The 17106-nt window shown below is 40.8% G+C and overlaps 1 protein-coding gene across 1 annotated transcript; it reads right to left on the reverse strand.

The window, feature by feature from the left end:
- Positions 1–1646: 1646 nt before the first annotated feature.
- Positions 1647–17063, reverse strand: LOC124032122 (solute carrier family 17 member 9-like). The gene is made up of 13 exons (XM_046344246.1): positions 16582–17063; positions 10818–11015; positions 10496–10635; positions 10307–10406; positions 10039–10163; positions 9620–9716; positions 9346–9442; positions 9097–9184; positions 8960–8994; positions 3830–3945; positions 3631–3686; positions 3331–3360; positions 1647–3201 (listed from the first exon to the last, which is right to left on the reverse strand). The coding sequence occupies exons 1-13, from the start codon at positions 16713–16715 to the stop codon at positions 3032–3034; spliced, it is 1386 nt and encodes a 461-aa protein (XP_046200202.1). The 5' UTR covers positions 16716–17063; the 3' UTR covers positions 1647–3031.
- Between the last annotated feature and the right edge of the window lie 43 nt (positions 17064–17106).

Here is a 17106-nt window from a genome sequence, read left to right on the forward strand (position 1 = left end):
AAAAGAGACTGTACCTAAGTTAATGTTCATACTGTGTGATTTAATGCTTTCATACTGTTTCAGGATGGGAAGTAGCATGCTAGAGAATAATACTGGTTTCCAAATTGCATTTCAGTTATACTTACATTTACATTTAAGTCATTTAGCAGACGCTCTTATCCAGAGCGACTTACAAATTGGTGCATTCACCTTATGACATCCAGTGGGACAGTCACTTCAGTGGTTATGCATGTTGAGTTCTTGTTCAAGGGAGAGGGGAAGATGTAGTAGGATGTCCCTTGCGGGTATCGGTATCTATGTAGGACATGCGAGGGTTAGGTTAATAAACAGGCTAGAGCTTGAACCTCGTTGTCGCGCGTCCTTTTTTTAGGTCATACTACATTTGCAATTTCCAACTTGTTGTGTATTGTTTATGTCCAATAGCTACGTTTTAGCTATACTTTCTCTTCATATGACAAGGTTTGAAAGGATTTGCCAGTACATTGTCGACTTTATTCATGATGATGACTGCTTGTCTAGCTTGCTAGCTAGGAAATTGAAAGTATGATGTTGACATGATCAGTCCCATCAAAGCTACGGTAGAAATAGACATATTTTTTTGGGGGGGGGGGGCTAAACAGGTGGGGCTCAAAACAGGATGCCCCGAATGATGTGTCGCACCTGCTGATTTGTCATTACCATAGTCACTCTCCACTGGCTATGGTGCTGAAACTGCACTGATGCTCGTGAAGTTGCTTTCTACTAGCTTTGTTTATTGTCCCCCAAGGTTAAATCGGGGAGGGATTGTGGATCGGTCTCCATTGTCCTTCTGTCTCTCCATCTGTTAGTCACACGAGATATCTCGGACAGCACTGGCCCGATGTTTACGAAAGGTGGGTGAATTATGCGTTTTTCCATTGAAATCCTGCATTTACAAAATTACACTAATTGGCCCAAGGCGGGAGCTAATATCACACCAGAGAGGAATAGGCTAAGCGAGAGGGATAACTCGGAACAAAATCTGTCTTCTCCAGCAGGTGGCGTTTTTTATTTGGCACATGACATGGGAGTATAGGCTATATAAGGAGTGGATTAGCTAGAGACTGCAAAACTCGACATTCAGGGCTACCGGCTGACCTGGCCAGTTAATCAAGCTTTCATATGGCCCGCTTGGGACAGTAGACTACATTTAAAAAATATATATATAGGCTATATAAACTACTTGTAATCATACATTCACAATCTTCCCAACAACTGACGCTTCACACTTGTTATCAACCTGCTTCCAAGCGGTGTCAATAATGTCAAAGCCTTCCCTGTTCATCTCAAGTGACGCCCTTCCTCAACTTCCTGGATACACCCGTCTAAGTAGAGGCGGGAAGCCCATCAATTCATTGTTGAACATCCGTACGCCATTCAAAAGTCCTCCACCTTTCAATCTTTTTTCATATCAGACATAGGGATGTCATTATTAGCAAATAAAGGTTTATGTAAGGTCCACGGACCATGTAGGCCTACACTATGGAGCTGCTTGCTTGTCAATACATGAACATTAGCCTATTTACACAAATCACTTGTTGGTTAAATACAAAAATCAATATTGTAATAATGCTATGCTGTAGTCTAGGCCTATATAATTGTTTAAAAATCAGATTAATTCCCGAAGCTGTTCATGAGCAATGTCGTTTATTTATTCGTTGAATATCAACTGTCAGGTGGCAAGAGCGCAGAACTATAGACACTGCTGATTGCTGCGCAGAAATAAATCTGTTCTAATAAACCCAGTCTCTGCGCAACAATCTTAAATGCAATCTCTGGAAAATACAACCGTTTTGATGGAAATTATTGAAAAAAGCGGGATCCCAGCGTTACAGGGCTATAATTTATTTCTCACCTCCAATTGACAGCGTTTTACAATCTTTAGTGTCTATCATGACAATTTTAAAAAGTTACTGCGTGAAGCGCGTCAGCCATTTGCATGTTTTACGTAGGCCTCTATTAACTGTACAGTTCACACAATTACACTATTTATAAACAACAATTACATGATTTTATGAATGCCAGTGGGAGTTTTTTTAAAGACATTATACAATAATATAATACAAGCAACAAGGTCATATTTAGTCTGTGACATAGCTAATGATTAGCCCTTTGGGGTAAACCATGTAGAGAAGCAACCTCATGCTTCAGCCATATAGCCATGATAATGGGTCAGACAGTTGATCATGCTTATTGCTAAAATAGCACACCTGCCTGATCATATAGACCATCTAAAGATATTGCTTTTCATCAATATGTTACTAGGCTAATTTTTGGAGGGGAATATTACATTTTAAATGGTTTAATATAGCCTATATGTCATCATTGAGAGGGGGGCATGGTTTTATTTTTGTTTTCCAAACAATCAGTGTAAATAAATATGTGATTTTATGGTTGGCTATAATATAAGGTATTTGCCCAAACTGCAAATTAAACGTGAAATCACCCAGATTTAAATTCTGTGTGCTTTCCTGATATCTTGGCCTGGGTCAGTAATTTTAAAATTCAGGCCAATAGTTTTCACTTGGTACTGGCCCAGTGTGCCACTGGCAAATTTACCTGAATGTCAAGTCCTGGACTGGTACCCAGGCTAACTGCCCTCCATTTTTAAAGAAATTTATTTTCATTGTTAGATATATAAAAGCTCATCTGTGGTCAACTAAAATGTGTTAGTCACACAAGATATCTCAATTGGTCCAATGGGGGTCGCTGCATCATTCATGGGGGATGACATGCTTACTGTTGTCTTGTTTCGCTTTTCAATTTCAGGGACAATAGATAATGTTTTCAAAGTTCTACCAAGTGAAGCAACATTGAATTATAAATATTTTAAACCATCTTATTCTCAGACCTGGTGCACGAAGGCATAATTTAAAACATGTCAGAAACAAGTCATTTTTCACAGGCACATTGTAGTTAGGCCTGCAATTCTCTACACAAACCATTTTGTTAGACTGACATTATATCCTACACAGATATACACACTAAGTTATTGGCAGTGTCTTTGTGTGGGTCATACACGAGTGACTTCGGACAAATTCCACAAGTCCACACGGTTGGCTTCTCCAAACATGAGGAATACTCCGAGGCCCATGGTATTCACCATTGTGAAGAGTAAGAACACGTAACCCCAGGAAGCTGTGACCTCAATCAGGTATCCAGAAACATAGACCAGCACCAGACCTGTGGGATACACAAACTGGTCTCATTTACACAGTCAAATACAGTACATAGGCCTATAATACACTTAACCGTGAACATTATATCATTCTGATGTACAGTATACATGGGGGATTGATATTTAATACCTACCTGTGAAAGCTCCACACATATTCATAAATCCTGTGGAGAAAAAAATATATATTCATTTTTGGGAACAAAATATTTGTTTGTCAATCAAAATGGAACAGGAAGACAATGATACCCAAAGACACTGACAGTGTCCAGTTAAGATAAATTCTTATTTACAATGACGGTCTACAACGGCCAAACCCAGACGACGCTGGGCACAATTGGTCCAGCGATGTCCGGGTTTGGCAGGTGTAGGCCGTCAGTGTAAAATAAGAATAGTTAAATAAAGGTTCAATTTTAAAATTGTTTTTAAAAACTGACCAAACAAGGCTCCAGCGCACGATGGGGCTAGGTCCTGTACATTCACAGACACACCACTAGCACATGGGGACAATGGCAACGGGTTAGTATACTAATAACTATATTACTGGATGAGAAGTTACCCTTCTCATCCAGTAATACGGGTATACCTCTATTATGTGGATTGAATAATGTTACATGAACACACACAGAAACAAACCTGCTGTTGAAGGTGGCCAGGCCCACAGCAGCAGAGACAAAGATCACAGCGGAAGGGAATGAGAGTGGCCTGCAGAGTAGCAGGAGGAACACACTGGACACACCCATGGACATGAACTGTATGAGGAGAGAGAGAAACACACTGATCGACTTGTTTAAAGATGTCCTCTAGCGATTTATGAACATTTCATTTTGAAAAGCGATAACCAAAGTATAAAGACAGTAAAGTACACACATTGAAGGGTACAAAATTGTGTTTTTTAGACACAAGTGCAAACTTCAAGGGAGTATGGCATTTAAGGAGTCATTTTGATGGGAATCTGTGATGTCAGCCTCACCCTTGCTTGAGGAACAATAGAGAACTAAAGAGGAAAAGCACCCCCCCCACACACTTGTGCAATGTCAATACCTTTTGTAAAGTAAATCAGGTGATAAAGAAATGAAAAATAGACTGGAGTGCCACTTTAACTTAAATTCCCCATTTCAAGAGATGGAGTGCTTTACAAAGGTATCCACCCCCCTTGGCATTTTCCTATTTTGTTGCATTACAACCAGTAATTTAAATGGATTTTTACTTGAATTTCACGTAATGGACATACACAAAATAGTTCAAATTGGTGAATTGAAATGAAAAAAATGTATTGTTTCAAAAATTCTCAAAAAAAAACACTGAAAAGTGGAGCGTCAGAACAATTGTAGAGAGAATTAATTATTTCAGCTTTTATGTCTTTCATCACATTCCCAGTGGGTCAGAAGTTGATAGGAAGTAATCCCTCTCACCCCCCCCTAAGTTTTAGATGCACTATTGTTAAGTGACTGTCCCACTGGATGTCATAAGGTGAATGCACCAATTTGTAAGTCGCTCTGGATAAGAGCGTCTGCTAAATGACTTAAATGTAATGTAAATGTAGTATTTGGTAGCATTGCCTTTTGATTAACTTGGGTCAAACGTTTCGGGTAGCCTACCACAAGCTTCCCACAATAAGTTGTGTGAATTTTGTCCCATTCCTCCTGAAAGAGCTGGTGTAACGGAGTCAGGTTTGTAGGCCCCCTTGCTCGCACACACGTTTTCAGTTCTGCCCATAAATTGTCTATGGGGTTGAGGTCAGGGCTTTGTGATGGCCACTCCAACACCTTGACTTTGTGGTCCTTATGCCTCACGATGCCAACTATTTTGTGAAGTGCACCACTCCCTCCTGCAGCAAAGCACCCCGACAACATGATGCTGCCACCCCCATGCATCACGGTGGGATGGTGTTCTTCAGCTTGCAAGCCTCCCCTTTTTTCCTCCAAACATAACAATGGTCATTACGGCCAAACAGTTCTATTTTGTTTCACCAGACCAGAGGACATTTCTCAAAAAAGTACGATCTTTGTCTGTGGATATAGATACTTTTGTACCTATTTCCTCCAGCATCTTCACAGGGTCCTTTGCTTTAGTCCTGGGATTGATTTGCACTTGGTGCACCAAAGTACATTCATCTATAGGAGACAGAATGAGTCTCCTTCCTGAGCAGTATGACGGCTGTGTGGTCCCATGGTGTTTATACTTGCATACTATTATTTGTACAGATGAACGTGGTACCTTCAGGAGTTTGGAAATTGCTCCCAAGGATGAACTAGTCTTGTGGAGGTCTACACATTCATTTTCTGAGGTCTTGGCTGATTTCTTTTGATTTTCCCATGATGTCAAGCAAAGAGGAACTGAGTTTGAAGGTAGGCTTTGAAATACATCCACAGGTACACTTCCAATTGACTCAAATGATGTCAATTAGCTTATCAGAAAGCATGACATATTTGTCTGGAATTTTCAAAGCTGTTTAAAGACACAGTCAACTTAGTGTTTGTAAACTTCTGACCCACTGGAATTGTGATACAGTGAATTATAAGTGAAATAATCTGTCTGTAAACAATTGTTGGAAAAATGACTTGTGTCATGCAAAGTATATGTCCTAATCGACTTCCAAGAACATAGTTTGTTAAAAATACATTTGTGAAGTGGTTGAAAAACAAGTTTTAATGACTCCAACTTAAGTGTATGTAAACTTCCGACTTCAACTGTATATATTCACCCCCTTTGCTATGAAGCCCTTAGATAAGATATGTTGCAATCAATTACCTTCATAAGTCACAACATAATTAGTTAAATAAAGTCCACCTGTGTGCAATCTAAGTGTCACATGATATGTCACATGATCTCAGTAAATATACACCTGTTCTGAAAGGCCCCAGAGTCTGCAACACCACTAAGCAAGGGGACCATCAAGCAAGCAGCACCATGAAGACCAAGGAGCTCTCCAAACAGGTCAGGGACAAAGTGGGGGAGAAGTACAGATCAGGGTTGGGTGATGAAAAAATATCCAAAACTTTGAACATCCCACGGAGCACCATTAAATCCATTGTAAAAAAATATATATTTTGGCACCACAACAAACCTGCCAAGAGAGGGCCACCCACAAAAACTCATGGACCATGCAAGGAGGGGATTAATCAGAGAGGCAACAAAGAGACCAAAGATAACCCTGAAGGAGCAGCGAAGCTCCACAGAGGAGATTGCAGTATCTGTCCATAGGACCCCTTTAAGCCGTACACTCCACAGAATTGGGCTTTACCTAAGAGTGGCCAGAACAAAAGCCATTGCTTAAAGAAGAAAATAAGCAAACACGTGTGGTGTACGCCAAAAGGCATTTGGGAGACTCCCCATACATATGGAAGAAGGTTCTCTGGTCAGATGAGACTAAAATGGAGCTTTTTGGCAAAAAAAAACGCTATGTTTGGCGCAAACCCAACACCTCTCATCACACCGAGAAAACCATCCCCACAGGGATGGTTTTCATTGGCAGGGACTGGGAAACTGGTCAGAATTGAAGAAATGATGGATGCTGATAAATACAGGGACATTCTTGAGGGAAACCTGTTTTGGTCTTCCAGAGATTTGAGACTGGGATGGAGGTTCACCTTCCAGCAGGACAATGACCCTGAAAATACTGCTAAAGCAACACTTGAGTGGTTTAAGGGGAAACATTTCAATGTCTTTGATTGGCCTAGTCAAAGCCCAGACCTCAATCCAATTGTGAATCTGTGGTATGACTTAAATATTGCTGTCCACTAGCGGAACCCATCCAACTTGAAGGAGCTGGAACTTGAAGAATGGGCAAAAATCCCACTGGCTAACTGTGCCAAGCTTATAGAAACATACCCCAAGAGACTTGCAGCTGTAATTGCTGCAAAAGGTGGCTCTATAAAGTATTGACTTTGGGGGGGGTGAATAGTTATGCATGCTCATGGTTTCAGTTTTTTATCTTATTTCTTCTTTGTTTCACAAGAAAAAAACTATTTGCATCTTCAAAGTGGTATGCATGCTGTGTACATCAAATGACACAACCCCCAAAAGTCCATGTCAATTCCAGGTTGTAAGGCAACAAAATAGGAAAAATGCCAATGGGGGTGAAAACTTTCAACTAATCCTGTTATGTCAGATAATAAATTATTGAGACCCTTGACAAAGATGAGCAATAATGACTGTATGAAATAAATAATTCAAATACTGAGCTATATTGTATGATTAAAAAAAGGGAAATTATATAATTTCTCAAAAACATAGGGATCAAGATGATTGACATCCTTAACTATTCTTATAAAGTAGTCAAAAGTTCAGTATTTGGTAGCATATTCCTATCCCGCAATGACTACATCAAGCTTGTTTGTTTTGATCGTGTTTCAAATGATTTCATGTCATTAATGTCACCTGCGCTCCAGCAGGTGTATCTCACCGATCATCCCTAAAGCCAACACCTCATTTGGCCGCCTTTCGTTCCAGTTCTCTGCTGCCTGTGACTGGAACGAATTGCAAAAATCACTGAAGTTGCAGACTTTTATCTCCCTCACCAACTTCAAACATCTTTTATCTGAGCAGCTAACCGATCGCTGCAGCTGTACATAGTCTATCGGTAAATAGCCCACCCATTTTTACCTACCTCATCCCCATACTGTTTTTATTTATTTACTTTTCTGCTCTTCTGCACACCAATATCTCTACCTGTACATGATCATTTATCACTCCAGTGTTAATCCGTAAAATTGTAATTATTCGCCTACCTCCTCATGCCTTTTGCACACAATGTATATAGACTCTTTTTTTTCTACTGTGTTATTGACTTGTTAATTGTTTACTCCATGTGTAACTCTGTTGTCTGTTCTCACTGCTATGCTTTATCTTGGCCAGGTCGCAGTTGCAAATGAGAACTTGTTCTCAACTAGCCTACCTGGTTAAATAAAGGTGAAATAAAATGGAGAAAAAAATATATATTGTTGTATGTCATTATGTTGTATGTCATTATAGTGGATGATAGCATGATTACGGATCATCCTGAATGAATCGTGAGAAAGTTACAGAGTGTCACAGATAAGACATGCTAACCTCCCCTGTTATTGATAATGTCTTAGGGGTATGATCTTTGACCCTCTGTATTTCTCAATCATTATTATTCATGATTCATTCAGGATTATCCATAATCATGGTATCATCCACATTAATGTAGAAGTTTTTTTAATTCTTATTTTCAATAAAAGTGACTAAAATTACACAATACATTTTTACAAGTACTTTCTAATGGGTACAAAATAATCTGAAACAATCAAAACTAACTGCAAATGCACCCAACAAGTTTGTAGAGTCTCAAGCTTGATGTTGCCATTCATTGCGTGCTAGGAATATGGGACCAAAGACTAAACTTTGACTACTTTATTTATAAGAATCTTTAAGGGTGTCAATAATTTTCACCCCTAACTTTTTGAGAAAAAAGTATTATCTTTCTCTGAGCAAATGTTTAAATTATTATAATAATTTTTTAACAGTTTTTTCATTATCCATTTTATACAGTCATTATTGCTAATCTTTGTCAAGGGTGTCAATAATTCCAGACCTCACTGTATGTTAGTCAGGGGAAATAATTGCCTGAGCCCCAAGGATATGTCTGATTGCCTTGTCTGGCATGAAAATGGGGAGCTCTAACCTGTCTGAACAAATCTCTTATGTATACCTGTACTTTTTCTCTGTCCACAAACCACTGAATATTGGGTTCAGTTACACAAGAATAGAAGTTAGCGGTTCTAAACCAGGTAGGCTTACCTGCATCATCTTCCTAACAGATGATGTTCGAAATCCTAGAACAAAAAACAAGTCTGTTACTATGAAATGGCTTCAATCACTTACTAAGGAAGCAGCAAAACAAACACATGTTGTACTCTAATCTGTCATTCTTGTACCCTGCTGAATGAGGTGATCCGAAATTATGCCTCCAAGGAGCGCAGACGCGATTGCAACCAACCATGGAATTACGTTACACACCCATCCCTGGAATAACATATATTAGAAGTATGAGTTACAATACAGATTACACTAAATTGCAATGGGTACACTATTTATTATTTTGGGTGAAGAAGGCCAGTATAGGTAAGACATGCTTTTTTGGATATAAGGTAAAGAAAGTGGCTGAAGAGATAAAGGTTTAATACCTTGGCGTGCGGATATGTATCTTTGAAAAAGGTTGGTAGCCATGACATCAATGAGTAACAAGTACTGCTGAAGCATAGGTGAGCAAAGACCATGGCACTGAAGAGATGTGAAAGAGGGAGAACAAGAGACTAAAAAAAGCAATAGAGCCAGGCAAGCAGGCAACATCAAGGTAAATACAAGAAGTTGCAAAACATTTGCATAACATCCACGTGCCATACTGTATTACATCCACAATATATATATCCTCAATATATGCAAAAATGTAAGCTGTACCACACAGAGGGCTGTTTGAACATTTTTAGCCAGCGTTTCTTTGACAGACCCGAACTGGATCCATGGCTTGACAGCACTTGGATTGTGTTCATTTGACCTGCAACCGAAACACACATTACCATATAAAGCAGTATGATTATAGCAGCCAACCTCTTGAATCATACATAACAACCACGTCATTCAGTGAAACAACTAACATGTATAATACATGCATTACATTTTGTAGATACTTTCAAACTAGAAATATATTATAGAAGCCTACCTCATATGAAATCTAGAACCTAGAACAACCACTTAATTCAATGAAACAATTATTACATACAACACATCCAATGCACATTTTTTGATTCTTTAAAACAAAATATATTCATGCACAAAGCACCAGTTCTATAGATTATTATATTGCTACCCTAGAATACCTCTCAGTAGAAATCTCCACACAGTCAATGACCACAGTCCCGAGAGCAGACCAGCGCCATAGAACACACTCTCCCAGCCATAGCGTTCCAACATCACGGACCCCAGTCCTCCCACCATCAGTGTTCTGACTCACAAGCATAGAAGCACAATGAGGAAGAAGCATTTAGAACATATTTCAGATGAAGCTATTTATGATTAAATTATAAATCAGAGATGGATGTTGGTATAATTAGAGACCTGTGTTCAGTTATTACATGTATAACTTACCCCATATAAGAGCCACTGCCCATGGTACTCATCTGAAAGCCTCTTTCCCCTTCATCCACTCGTTGGGAACAAAGACTGGCCAAAGAGGGGTAGTGGACACCTGAGAGAAAGCAGCTGTTATCAAAGTTACCAAACCATTCCAAAAGAGGAGACAGAGGGTAGAGACTTTCTCTGTTTCCACCCTCTCACCTTGTAATAGCCCCATAAGGAATCTGGCCACCGTCATGGAGGTGAGGGAACTGATGCCCAGTTGCGCCAACAGAGGGGTGCATGCTGTAATGGAAGCCCAGGATGTAGTGGCAAGAAGTAGGACCCGTTCACCACCAATTCTGGCAAAACAAACAATCATGAGCAGAGTCAGAGCAGTCTTCACAGCACACAAGAAATGTGATTTCCAGCTTCTAACATGGACATTATATAACAGGCAATCACTCAAGCTCAAATAATACAAATCCCAATCCCAATAGGTAGCCATTGTTTCTCTCATTCAGACCACCAGAGGTTGACTCACCTGTCACTGACATGACCTCCCAGCACCTGAGTGAAGCAGTAACCCCAGAAGAAGCCCCCCATTACCACACCCGACTGAGTCTTGCTCCAGCCAAATGTGGTGGCCATGTTGACAGCACAGATTGGCATGGCCATCCTGGCACAGTAAAGGAGACACGTGCCCAAGAAGAGCATCACTGTCCACTTTTGAGCCAATGGTCTGGGGGCAAATAGCAAGAAAGAGAGGGAGAGGTAATGATGGATGAGAATACTGATAATCTACATTACACTATATGTAAAGAAAACAGATAATTGGTCTATTATCATTTCATCCCCTACAGAACATCATGTATCAGTAGTGCTGAGCGATTAACCAACATTTCAGTTATTTTTCGTTTTTTAAACAACTTTTCGTTTTTTAAACAACTTTTAAACAACAACTGACTGACATCAGTTCAATGATTTGAATTCCATTTTGTTTAAAAATATATATTTTGTGAACTCAATGCGCACATCGCATAGTTTCTCTAGAGATAAAGATCCAGCCTGAACTGTGCTATGTAGTAGGGAGTTGTAGTTTCCAACAGACCAATATTGTGCACATTTGGTAATTAACTACAATCACAATAATCCATTGGTCATTTACTTGTCTTGGTCTGAGTTGATTTATTCTACTCAAGAATAATGCAGACAGTGAGGTGACATAGAGCATAGCCGTAGGAAGTAGTTACAGGGTGTTTAAAAAATATATTGAATATGAACCAACCTCAAAAAGCATAAATAGCTCAGCACTATGTATCAGTAGAGAAGACAGCAAACCAGTTTTTCTGACTACATCAAGTAGTGGCCTTAATGAAGCCACCAGCATTGGATAAAAGTTTCAGCAGACAGAGCAAGCTAAAATATTTTTTATTATATTTTGTGTGATGACTAATTTAAAGACAAACAGGGATCTAGTTTAATATTAGATACTTCTGTTAAGTTACATAGAGCAGTAAAAAACTACAAATATGTGCAAATTAATTGTAAGTGTGACCAAGATCTAAATCTACTTTCACATTGGAGCTTCTAACAACCATTGTGAATGTTGTGAACACACAGAAACTCTAGCCTGGTCCCAGATATGTATGTGTTATCCTGTCAGCTCCTTGTCACTGGAATGACAGGGAGTTGACATGATCACACAAACAGATCTGGGACCAGGCTACCGAAACACATATTGAACCCAAGATAAGTGTTTACATTGGTGTAAAGTAATTAAGTAAAAATACTCACTAAATGGACTCACTAAACAGACATGCTTCCCTTTGTAAATTATGCCAGAGTTGTCAGGACCCGGTTACGAACCCGGGTCTCCGGAGTGAGAAACAGTCACTTAACCAACTGAGCCACGAATAGTCGGCAGAACCCAGAAGATGAGGCAGACACAGCAGTACTTGAGACGGTGTATTTAATGAAGTAAAAAGTGAAGTTCTTCAGGAAAACATGTAACTCCACAACCTCAAAAGGAATCCTACAAGAACAAAGGTAATCCTCCAAGACAAAAAAGGTAAATCCACAAGGTGGAAGGTAAAGCACAAAAAGCCTCAAAAGATACTCAAAAAACAAACAAGAACAAAAAAAAGAATTCCACAAGAGAGTCCACCGGGATCAACAAGAGTTCTCAGAGTACTAGGGCTGGGTGCTAACATACAAACACAGAGCAAAGAACAGAGCAAAGAACAAAGGAAAACAAAGGGTTTAAATACAATCAGGGGAAACGAGGCACAGGTGCAAATAATAATGGGGATCAAGGGAAAACAAAAGGTCAAAAGGCACAATGGGGGCATCGAGTGACCAAAAACCGGAACAACCCTGGCCAAATCCTGACATGAGTGTTGGAGTGTGCCCCTGGCTATCCGTAATTAAAATAACAAGAAAATGGTGCCATCTGGTTTACTTAACATAAGCAATTCAAAATTATTTATATATACACTGCTCAAAAAAATAAAGGGAACACTTAAACAACACAATGTAACTCCAAGTCAATCACACTTCTGTGAAATCAAACTGTCCACTTTAGGAAGCAACACTGATTGACAATAAATGTCACATGCTGTTGTGCAAATGGAATAGACAACAGGTGGAAATTATAGGCAATTAGCAAGACACCCCCAATAAAGGAGTGGTTCTGCAGGTGGTGACCACAGACCACTTCTCAGTTCCTATGCTTCCTGGCTGATGTTTTGGTCACTTTTGAATGCTGGCGGTGCTTTCACTCTAGTGGTAGCATGAGACAGAGTCTACAACCCACACAAGTGGCTCAGGTAGTGCAGCTCATCCAGGATAGTACATCAATGCGAGCGCCAACAGGAGACAGGCCAGTACATCAGGAGACGTGGAGGAGGCCGTAGGAGGGCAACAACCCAGCAGCAGGACCACTACCTCCACCTTTGTGCAAGGAGGAGCAGGAGGAGCACTGCCAGATTCATGCAAAATGACCTCCAGCAGGCCACAAATGTGCATGTGTCTGCTCAAACGGTCAGAAACAGACTCCATGAGGGTGGTATGAGGGCCCGACGTCCACAGGTGGGGGTTGTGCTTACAGCCCAACACCGTGCAGGACGTTTGGCATTTGCCAGAGAACACCAAGATTGGCAAATTTGCCACTGGTGCCCTGTGCTCTTCACAGATGAAAGCAGGTTCACACTGAGCACATGTGACAGACGTGACAGTCTGGAGACGCTGTGGAAAACGTTCTGCTGCCTGCAACATCCTCCAGCATGGTTTGGCGGTGGGTCAGCATTTCTTTTGGGGGCCGCACAGCACTCCATGTGCTCGCCAGAGGTAGCCTGACTGCCATTAGGTACCGAGATGAGATCCTCAGACCCCTTGTGAGACCATATGCTGGTGTGGTTGGCCCTGGGTTCCTCCTAATGCAAGACAATGCTAGACCTCATGTGGCTGGAGTGTGTCAGCAGTTCCTGCAAGAGGAAGGAATTGATGCTATGGAATGGCCCGCCCGTTCCCCAGACCTGAATCCAATAGAGCACATCTGGGACATCATGTCTCGCTCCATCTACCAACGCCACGTAGCACCACAGACTGTCCAGGAGCTTAAGGATGTTTTAGTCCAGGTCTGGGAGGAGATACCTCAGGAGACTATCCGCCACCTCATCAGGAGCATAACCAGGCGTTGTAGGGAGGTCATACAGGCACGTGGAGGCCACACGCACTACTGAGCCTCATTTAGACTTGTTTTAAGGACATTACATCAAAGTTGGATCAGCCTGTAGTGTGGTTTTCCAATTTAATTTTGTGTGTCTCCAAATCTAGACTTCCATGGGTTGATAAATTTGATTTCCATTGATAATTTTTGTGTGATTTTGTTGTCAGCACATTCAACTATGTAAAGAAAAAGTATTTAATAAGAATATTTCATTCATTCAGATCTAGGATGTGTTATTTTAGTGTTCCCTTTATTCTTTTTGAGCAGTGTATTTATAAACTGTGTGGTTTGAGCCCTGAATGCTGATTGACTGAGAGCCATGTTATATCAGACCATATACCATGGGTATGACAAAACATTTATTTTTACTGCTCTAATTGTTGGTAACCAGTTTATAATAGCAATAAGGCACCTCGGGGGTTTGTGATATATGGCCAATATACCACGGTTAAGGGCTGTGTCCATGCAGTCCGCGTTGTCATTCTAAGAATGGCCCTTAGCTGTGGTATGTTGGCCATTTACCACACCTCCTCGGGGCTTATTACTTAAATATATATAAATATATATGTACAGTCGTGGCCAAAAGTTTTGAGAATGACACAAATATACATTTTCACAAAGTCTGCTGCCTCAGTTTGTATGATGGCAATTTGCATATACTCCAGAATCTTATGAAGATTGATCAAATGAATTGCAATTAATTGCAAATTCCCTCTCTGCCATGCAAATGAACTGAATCCCCCAAAAACATTTCCACTGCATTTGAGCCCTGCCACAAAAGGACCAGCTGACATCATGTCAGTGATTCTTTCGTTAACACAGGTGTGAGTGTTGACGAGGACCAGGCTGGAGATCACTCTGTCATGCTGATTGAATTCGAATAACAAACTGGAAGCTTCAAAAGGAGGGGGGTGCTTGGAATCATTGTTCTTCCTCTGTCCACCATGGTTGCTGCCAGTAAGATTGCACCTAACAATTTATCGGATCATCAAGAACTTCAAGTTCAATTGTTGTGAAGAAGGCTTCAGGGCGCCCAAGAAAGTCCAGCAAGTGCCAGGACCGTCTCCTAAAGTTGATTCAGCTGCGAGGCACCACCAGTACAGAGCTTGCTCAGGATTGGCAGCAGGCAGGTGTGAGTGCATCTGCACGCACAGTGAGGCAAAGACTTTTGTAGGATGACCTGGTGTCAAGAAGGGCAGCAAAGAAGCCACTTCTCTCCAGGAAAAACATCAGGGACAGACTGATATTCTGGAAAATGTACAGGGATTGGAATGCTGAGGACATGTGTAAAGTAATTTTCTCTGATGAATCCCCTTTCCGGAGAAGACAAGGTGAGCACTACCAGCAGCAGCAGCAGCAGTCCTGTGTCATGCCAACAGTAAAGCATCCTGAGACCATTAATGTGTGGGGTTGCTTCTCAGCCAAGGGAGTGGGCTCACTAACAATTTTTCCTAAGAACACAGCCATGAATAAAGAATGGTACAAACACATTGTCACGCCTTGGTCTTAGTATTTTGTGTTTTCTTTAATTATTTGTTCAGGCCAGGGTGTGACATGGGTTTATTGTATTGGGTTTTTTGTAGGCATTGGGATTGTGGTTGATTAGGGGTGTGTCTAGTATAGGCTTGGCTGCCTGAGGCGGTTCTCAATCAGAGTCAGGTGATTCTTGTTGTCTCTGATGGGGAACCGTATTTAGGTAGCCTGTGTTTCACTTTGTATTTCGTGGGTGATTGTTCCTGTCTCTGTGTAGTTTCACCAGATAGGCTGTAATTAGGTTTTCACGTTCCCTTTGTTTTGTAGAAGTTATTTCATGTATCGCTCTTCATTTATTAAAGACATGAGTAACCACCACGCTGCATTTCGGTCCGACTCTCTTTCTACAAACGAAGAACGCCGTTACACACATCCTCCGAGAGCAACTTCTTCCAACCATCCAGGGACAGTTTGGTGACGAACAATGCCTTTTCCAGCATGATGGAGCACCTTGCCATAAGGCAAAAGTGATAAGTGACTCGGGAACAAAACATTGACTGTACTTTCCTGGTCCAAGGCCAGGAAACTCCCCAGACTTTAATCCCATTGAGAACTTGTGGTCAATTCTCAAGAGGCGGTTGGACAAACAAAACCCCACAAATTCTGACAAATTCCAATGGGCTGCCATCAGTCTGATGTGGCCCAGAAGTTAATTGATAGCCTGCCAGGGCAGATTGTAGAGGTCTTGAAAAGGAATGGTCAACACTGTAAACCCAAATATTAACTCTTTGCATCAACTTCATGTAATTGTCAATAAAAGCCTTTGATACTTATGAAATGCTTGTAAATATAGTTCAGTATTCCATAGTAACATCTGACAAAAATATCGACACTGAAGCGGCAACCTTTGTGGAAATTAATATTTGTCATTCTCAAAACTTTTGGCCACGACTGTATATTTCAATACCAAATACCTTTGAGACTTTTATGTATTATTAAAAAAACATTGCTTGACATGTCTATTTTCACCACGTAACCGCTACAGTGAAGACGTTTTCAGCTTCTGCCATAGGCAAAGCACCGAAAGCATAATCCAACTCCTTACCTGGGCCATATCGCAGTCTGCCGCTGTGGTTCCTCTCCCTCCGAACCATTGTGTGCGAATACTTTGTTAGGAATATTTTTCCCGGGAACTTCCAAGTTATGTTTAGTTTCACCAAATATTTGCCACAATGCCATTCAATGTCTGGTGTATTTTCAAATTCACCGTCCACAGCTCTATACGTAGATTTCGTCGGGAAACGTGCGCTTTGATTGAATAAAATATGGACACAGCCTTGGGAAACAAGCTGGACAGGTAAAACTAGTGGGCAACATGAAACATGCATATCTCTCTGACAGCTTGGCTGGCTGAATGACTGGTTTCTTGCAATCAGTGCAACACAGAACGCGTTCCAGCTCGTCTCGTTTGTAAATAGCGGCAGCCAATCAACAATGTGTGATCGCGAGGGTTTACAATTTAAAACGCGCCCTCAGATTCCACGACCGCTGCAGTAGTGAGCCAATGCTTCAACTGGTGACCTACTATTCATCACTTCTATGCCGAAATTGCACATTCACAATAAATAAA

The sequence above is a fragment of the Oncorhynchus gorbuscha genome, linkage group LG03 (genome assembly GCF_021184085.1).
Source record: "Oncorhynchus gorbuscha isolate QuinsamMale2020 ecotype Even-year linkage group LG03, OgorEven_v1.0, whole genome shotgun sequence".
Taxonomy (NCBI): Eukaryota; Metazoa; Chordata; class Actinopteri; order Salmoniformes; family Salmonidae; genus Oncorhynchus; species Oncorhynchus gorbuscha.

Bases quoted from the DNA above. Each gene is read 5' to 3' on its own strand.
- LOC124032122 (XM_046344246.1), bottom strand. From the start codon at position 16,715: ATGGCATTGTGGCAAATATTTGGTGAAACTAAACATAACTTGGAAGTT. The intron at 9,185-9,345 runs GTATTAAACCTT...ATGTTATTCCAG, and splicing joins ATACATATCCGCACGCCAAG to GGATGGGTGTGTAACGTAAT. The intron at 3,687-3,829 runs GTTTGTTTCTGT...CCCATGTGCTAG, and splicing joins CTGGCCACCTTCAACAGCAG to TGGTGTGTCTGTGAATGTAC.